The sequence below is a fragment of the Ciona intestinalis genome, chromosome 4, assembly GCF_000224145.3.
Source record: "Ciona intestinalis chromosome 4, KH, whole genome shotgun sequence".
In the NCBI taxonomy this organism is placed as follows: Eukaryota; Metazoa; Chordata; class Ascidiacea; order Phlebobranchia; family Cionidae; genus Ciona; species Ciona intestinalis.
In genome coordinates, this window is record NC_020169.2 from 1,677,493 (window position 1) to 1,684,871 (window position 7,379).

The 7,379-nt window shown below is 35.3% G+C and overlaps 2 protein-coding genes and 1 long non-coding RNA gene across 5 annotated transcripts in view; all 3 read right to left on the reverse strand.

Moving 5' to 3' along the window:
- Positions 1 to 1,101: 1,101 nt before the first annotated feature.
- Positions 1,102 to 5,047, reverse strand: LOC104265647. Of its 2 annotated transcripts, none has more exons than XM_026834244.1 (12): positions 4,639 to 5,047; positions 4,158 to 4,366; positions 3,656 to 3,872; positions 3,344 to 3,390; positions 3,179 to 3,275; positions 3,053 to 3,132; positions 2,938 to 2,995; positions 2,814 to 2,879; positions 2,715 to 2,740; positions 2,292 to 2,644; positions 1,949 to 2,212; positions 1,102 to 1,605 (listed from the first exon to the last, which is right to left on the reverse strand). In XM_026834244.1, the coding sequence occupies exons 1-12, from the start codon at positions 4,823 to 4,825 to the stop codon at positions 1,503 to 1,505; spliced, it is 1,707 nt and encodes a 568-aa protein (XP_026690045.1). In that variant the 5' UTR covers positions 4,826 to 5,047; the 3' UTR covers positions 1,102 to 1,502. The 2 variants fall into 2 exon arrangements, with proteins under 2 accessions (XP_026690045.1, XP_009858431.2); XM_009860129.3 differs by having other exon boundaries at positions 1,103 to 1,605; positions 2,292 to 2,647.
- A 100-nt stretch (positions 5,048 to 5,147) lies between these two features.
- LOC108949467 lies at positions 5,148 to 6,207 on the reverse strand. Its single transcript, XR_001974715.2, has 3 exons — positions 6,091 to 6,207; positions 5,735 to 5,854; positions 5,148 to 5,450 (listed from the first exon to the last, which is right to left on the reverse strand). It is a non-coding gene; the product is annotated as an uncharacterized LOC108949467 (long non-coding RNA).
- A 701-nt stretch (positions 6,208 to 6,908) lies between these two features.
- LOC104265600 overlaps positions 6,909 to 7,379 on the reverse strand; it is a 10,198-nt gene continuing 9,727 nt past the window's right edge. Inside the window, exons 2-3 of one of the 2 annotated variants that reach the window (XM_009859982.2) lie at positions 7,235 to 7,348; positions 6,909 to 7,176 (exon numbers count right to left, since the gene is read on the reverse strand). In XM_009859982.2, coding sequence (XP_009858284.1) covers positions 6,977 to 7,176; positions 7,235 to 7,348 — 314 coding nt within the window. In that variant the 3' untranslated portion in view covers positions 6,909 to 6,976. The remainder of the gene's footprint in view (positions 7,177 to 7,234; positions 7,349 to 7,379) is intronic. The other variant, XM_002124194.4, reaches the window with a different exon arrangement.

A 7,379-nucleotide genomic window follows, 5' to 3' on the forward strand; every position in this document is an offset into this window, starting at 1 on the left:
ATTCATTCATTCATTCGAGTACTGCTGTTTTTGTCGGCTTACAACATCTTGCATATTTGTGTCCAATGTTATGGATCAATATGCTTTTCTAGCGATCCATGTGTGTCCTCGTGCTGTGTATATTTCCTGGAAAACTGTTACCTAGGTATATACTTTTGTGTCATAGTTGTTTATTTTGGTATGGTGGTGTATGCAGAGTCATACAGCACGTCACAGAATGCTGTGAACAAAAATTAATTCTGTGAGCAAATGCCCCACGTCGAAAAGTCTCACAAAGCAAGCTTCGTATTGTTTTAGCAATACAAAATCCTATTTCTCGAACCTTTTTACGTCATGTTTAAACATTTCGAATTTCTGACGTGATTTCTCTTCAATTACACATCGATATATACAAAAGTACACACAATAATAAATATTCTACAAAAGCATCATTAACACTAAATCAAATATGCTCTGGGTAAATTCCAAACACATGTGTGAGACAGAAAGTGGTAAAGCGCGACTCATAGTGCATAAAGATTTCATTGTCAACTTCATCGCCCGGTGGCGACCGAGTGCAATATCACCCTTACCATTATGACGTAAAATCTAACACAGCTAACCGGAGAGTTCTTGTTTATTCAGAACAAAACGCATAGACTTTTACAAGACTAAACATTCTATCAACCATAGCTTGTTTTTAGGTTTATCTTGTGGTTTTTACATTTGTGGAAGTTTATTTTCATTAATTTTACCATAATAACTGATGTGAACACCTATTTTCAACAACCATTTTTTGGTACTTTTAATTTATATTCTGTTGCTGGGTCAAAGTACTTGGTTTTATATTGTTGGGGTATTATATATATTTAGGTCCTCTTGGTTTTTTTGGCACCCTGCTGGCCAAACATATTTTATAAATTAATACTTTGCTTTCTTTTTATGCTGTGTGCTGGATTATTGTTTAGTTTGATCCTTCTTTTCTTCAAGGTTACATGTCGTAACTATGAGAAGGCGTCGATGTATTGTTTACTATGTCTACGCAAGTCTAAACCCGACTTCGCGTCAAAAATTCCCCTTCCACGAAACTGGGGTTTCGCTTCTAGAATGTAATTTCATCTTGTTGGGAAAATTCTTTAGTTGGTTTATCATTTTTAATTCATGTATTAACTCCATATACTTCAACACTCATGCAAAGAAAACCACACACAAATATATCATAGTAGGGTGGGGAAGGTGGGACACCTTTTCATTCTATTTTTTTGTCCCATCTGGTTGTAAACAAAGAAAACTCAAGGAATTATAAAACGTACCCTATCCTATAGACCGTTGTTAATTGTTTAAAACACGACCAGGATATTTGTATATTATGTGCTAAAGGTGTCCCGTCTTTGCCCACCCTATATAAACCACACAGTGATAATTCAACTATTTTAGCGGAAGTGCGCATGTAAAACACAAGGAACGTGTATGCATAATGTATGTGTTTACATACAGAGTTATGAACACAAATCTTCGTGATATTATGAAGAATCCTTCGCTGTCACTTTCCGGCCATTTAATAAATTCATTGCTAACTTCTCCATGTTTTTCATGAAATTTGTCATCTCTTCATTGAATTGTGCCCTACCGAAGCATCAATGCTATTTAACATATGTGCCACAATACGCTATCCCGCCCTGGACGCACAATACATTATAGCGTCGTGTAAACAGGCGAGTTTGAGCTTGGTTCAATCACTATAAGCAACGTCACAGACTATGACACTGTGTTCATTCAGCGATCGAAGACCAATCTCTTTTCATTATTGTTTTGTTTACATGACGCTACACTCGGCCAGACTTTTGTCTTTTTATACAAATGGGCAGTAGTTGGCATTGTGGCCAATAAACACCAATGTGTAGCTTTCCCACATTAATTAAGTCACACTATAAAAATATGGTATTTTTGTTAAACATAAATGTCGTACCTTCCGTCGTGAACCGCTTTGTGATCCCGTTCAAAATTTTCTGCTGTTTCGGTCTGCTGGAATGCTGTCGTTGAGTCGCTGTTTAGTTTTTCAAAAAACTTGCAATTTGCTCGTTCGCTCCCAATTCGCCAGAAAATCCAATAAAACAAAGATACCAAAGACACTGCTGTCAGTATAACACAATCGCAGATAAGTAAAGCCAGTACGTCGCTTTTGCCTTTCAATGTACATAGGATGCATATCGTGTTTCCTGGAAGTGTACACCTGTACATGGAGATTTATAACTTGTGGTTTTTGTTATGTGATTCTATAAAAAACTCCGTCTATACTTTTTTATACTCACGGAAACGTCTCGGTGTCTCTGGGACTATCCCATGAAACAATTCCAAGGTAGATCATGATGACTAACCAAATGCATGCAAACAATGCGGTACACAAATGCTTTACTGTGTAGCGTTTGACCAGGAACGTAGTCTGAAAGTTATCCTTATGGCACCAAAGATACAGCATACCTTCGTGCAAAGGAAATCGACCAGGCGTTTCACCACGTTTTTTCTTTCTACTATCATTTACCGGTGGTATCAGTTTAAACACTGATAAAATATAAGGTAGATGCTGCATAGAAGCAAAGTTCTCAAAACAGATCATTGAAAATAAATGACGGTCTCTCATCTTCCCAAGCACTCTGTCCCAGAGCTTCTGTTTATAAAGTATACCACATTGTTTTTTTTATAAATTAACTAGTTCCGAACAAAATTTAACGCACCTCTGAACAGTTACGTTTGTTCGTGTCTGAAACAAAACAATTTTTTTAAATTTGGAATTAAAACGAAAAATATTAATGTGTTTAGAGTTAGACTAATACCTTCTTTGTTTTTACTCAGTTTCTTGCTGCATTCAGCTTTCTGTGCTTCTGGTGTTTTCACTTTTACTGTGAATTTAAGTGTAAAATAATCAAAGTATTAAGGCTATTTATGTTTGCACCATACCCAAAGCAATATGGTCGTCAGTTATCTTATATGGACGCTTTCTGCAACAAACTTGGCACTGTACAAAAAATAGTTTTAACATTACACTTTATAAAGCAGAGTCGAATTTTCTTACCGGTCGCATGAGTCGGGTGAACACATTGCAACATCTAACTGATTCGGAAGCTGATTTTCCGGATTCTTCCGCTCCAGGACCTTTGGAAGATGAATGAAGATAAGGCAGCAAATAAAATATTTTTACCTGTTTCGTTGATAAGTGTCTCTATCTCATCAGTCTGTAGTGTTGGACTTAATGGTACTTCGGGATTTATGAAACTCGTTTCAACGACGCTGTTACTCTGTTTGATGTCAAAAATGAAAGAAAATGAACTCAGTTTACTTTAACAATCTCCTGTCATTAGTTTACCTTAACAAGATTCACTTTGTGCATCGGTTTATTCTCATCATGACTGCCTAGAAACGTATGCAGTTAGTGATATAGTAGGGTAGGGGAAGACGGGATACCATTAGCACATAATATCTATATATACCCTGATCGCGTTTTAAACAATTAACTGCGGTATATGAGAGTTGTGAGGATACAGTTTAATAACTTCTAGTATGTTCTTTTTTTACTACTAAATTGTACGAGAAAATGTAATGAAAAAGTGTACCATCTTTCCCCACCCTACTATATGATGTTTGTAAGGACAATTTTTCATAGTAATATTTTATTTACGTTCTTTGTTGACTTTGTCTTTGCTGGAATACTTTTTCAAATCGTCAAAACTTTCCCCGTCTGTGTCGTACGCAGTTTGACGATAATAGACTCCTTTCAACTTCTCAAATTTGTCAAACATTGTCTTAATCAGAAGCTTCACAAACTTAAGATGGCCGTACAACCGACCTCCAACCAGGAAGTGCCAGACTGCGTTTGGAGTTGCTAACATCAAACCCTGCATTTAAAAATGCTCATAAGACAATTATAGTAAGGTGGGGGAAGATAGGACGCCTTTTTATTCTATTTTTGTCCCATTTAGTAGTAAACAAAGAACATTCAAAGGTTTATAAAATAACGTGTCCTAACGACTCCCTTCGACCGTTGTTTACTATTTAAAGCACGATCAGGTTATTTAGATAACATGTGTTAATGTGTCCCGTCTTTCCCGTCTTTCCCCACTATAACTAATATCGCTAACTTGGTGTATATATTTACAGCACAGCCAATGAATTTATATTACCTGAAATAACGTCATGTACGGAAACCATTGAATAAATGAAATGAAGACTTCCGGGTTCTTCATTAAACTTGTTGAGTTCTTCGGCAAATGACACATATGGTTTTTCTCCGCTTTGGGGGAACCCCAGCAGTATGTATCAGCAAACGCAATAAAAGGAACCGTATATTCGATTGATATTTTTTCGGTTGGGAAGCATGATAAGTTTGGGTCTAATATAAAAACATATAGTACTGTGGGGTAGGATGAGACACCTTTAGAACATGATATACGAATATCCTGATCGTGTTTTAAACAATTCACTATGCTGGTCTATGGGGGTTGTGAGGTTACTGTTTTATAATTATTTGATTGTTCTTTATTTACTACCAAATAAGATGATAAAATAGAATGAAAAGGTGTCCCATCTTTTCCCACCCTACAATGCATAATTTTAATTGACTTAAAACTTTCAGTGTTTATTTAATACACTGACGATACTTACCGATATACATGCTAACTTTAGCAACAAGCGCCAAACCAATTGTAGCATAAACACCGATCCAATGTAAAAGTCTGTCTACCCCAAGATCTATAACTAAGTCAGATTCATGTTGTTGTGATGCTCTTTCTAAACCAGCAAATACTGTTTCACCGAAGCTGGCACTCCCTTTTGACGGTTTTTCTTCCATATTTATTGTTGTAAACTGTTTATCGTGTCTGTTCACTGTAGACTTATCGCGCCTTACGCGCTCTAAGCATTACTTGATATTTCAGCTTTTATGCATATTCCTAATTGCTTGTTTCAGTTTTGACAGATATTGGCTGCGGGCTGTTATTTTTATTTATTTATTATGCATCTTATCATCGGATTTTATATTATGTAGTTCCACTTACGCACTCGCTCTGTGTTATGTATTAATTCCTTTTCTCTTCGCAAAACCTTTATACGCCGCGTTTTGTCCCTAGGGGCGCTATGGTATACACTATGTACACAATCAGTCTTCTATGTAACATTTAATCTTTATTTAATTCCTCATGCAGACAATAAGAACAACATAATTTCTACAGTTTTATTAAAAAAAATTATGAATGATACTTTTTACAGTATAACTAAAGTACTAAACTAACGGTTAACAATTATGTATTAAATTACAATGGTAACTACTTCGATGTATAAAACAAAACAGATTATCACTCTCTAATACTAGAATGTTATTCCGATGACGGCATAAGATACCGCTCTGGTCATCTTGGATATTTATCTTTCTTCCGCATTGTTGATTATCAATTGTCTTCCACCATTTTATTGTATAGCTGAGTTAACACAAAATTCTGGACTAAGTGCATCGGAGACATGTTTATTTGTGCTTTTTATTATATGGTACGGTGGGGGAAGATGGGACACCTTTTCGTTCTATTTTCTTGTCCTATTTTGCAGTAAACAAAGAACATTCAAAGAATTATTAAACCGTATCCTTACGACTCCTATAGACCGTTGTTAATTGTTTAAAACACGATCAGGATGTTTGGATATTATATGCTAAAGGTGTCCCATCTTACCCTTTAAACAATCTACAACATTGTTTAAAACATTTTACCGTGTCCCCGTGGATCGTTCTTTTCAAAGGTTTTGATGCAGGTACGCCTCCAAGCGGTCACGTACAATATCGTCACCGCAATAGTTTGTTGTATCTTTGGCACAACCGATTTCACTGTTTCTAAAGTAGTATTTAAAACATAGTTTTAGTACATTCCATCATGCATTTGCGAACGATCATAAAACTGACATACAATTATCGAATATAATAAAACAGTTAGTGAGTTTTACAAAAACTGCTTCGCCGTTGTTTTTTTAATAATGAAAACTCACGTAAATAAGTAAGCTTGAACAAGCAACATTTAATTAAGCCAAAGCAAACATATCTGTATTATTCACTTCATACATACTATATACCTGCTTGCCAAATTCGTCTGCCCAACTCTTCCCTTATGTACAGATATAGCAGTTAAACAGTTCCCATGGTTTATAATACACATATCATGGTTCCTATACAATAACCCGGAACTGCCACTTCAGTAAACCCTATGGTACAACTGTTTTATTCTTAATGATTGGCTGGCTTTCTTTATATCTATTGCCCAGCGTGGCTGGATTCCGTGTTCGGTCTTTAATTAACATGAAATTAACTTGTTCGCGCATCGGGTTTCATTAGGAACCTCGATTCCTTGATTGAACAAGCATCCATCTTTTATTTGGGTGTATAGTTGATTACATTAATTGACTAATTGTTGTTCTAGATTATTTTTTTCCTGCGTATCAGATACCCTTCCTATAACGACATGAGTGGAAACTACTATATTGGAACGTAGAGTTATTATTACAATTGTACGCATGTTTGTTTCGAATAAATAAATAAAGTTTAAACGCATCAAAAAAGTCTTATAGGAATATATAACCCTTTTAGATTGTGATTTTTGGATATATTTTTTTTTAAAGTTTTCCGGACACTACTATTTTTTGAAGCAAACTTTTTATTTAATATACTACCGCTTCTATGTCAAAGATTCATCAAGTATTCGGCACATATAAGTCTCGCATTTTCTGGGATAGCAATTTATAAACTAAATCAGCTCGATTGCTCCGAAAACGTTATTTCTCTAACAAAATTCACAAGTTTTTCGAATTAGCGCACATGCAGTTTGAAAAGCTAGCCGCGCTCTCTTTCTTTGCTACTTTTTTTGTATTTTAATTTCTCCATTTATACAAATGTTATTTTACCAAATTTATTTCTCTAATAAATCATTTGGTAATTGTTCGACAATTATCGATGGAAAGATGCTCACACCATTTGACAACAGCTTTCTGTATCGGTATCAGTATTCGATGCAAATTGCAATACGATATCTCCTTGAAAAAGAGCACCCTGTAGTTCGTCACGGTCTTCATTGCCATCTATACCTTTCCATTCTTTCCAATTCTTAATACGCCATCTCACTTTGTATTCTCCATAACTAGTACAAAAATTTGTATGAAGCGGATCTGAAAAGTATTCATTGTGATTATGCAACAAAATAAATCATTAATTAAAGCTCCTTACTTTCAATCCCTTGTCTTTGCAATCCAACTAGTGGGCGAACGTAGGACTCCAAACGATCAGATATGGAGTTACCAAATTCTTGCAATATTTTGATCACATCATCTTTTTCAGAGTCTATCACGAAAAATACTTCGATTTTAGTAAA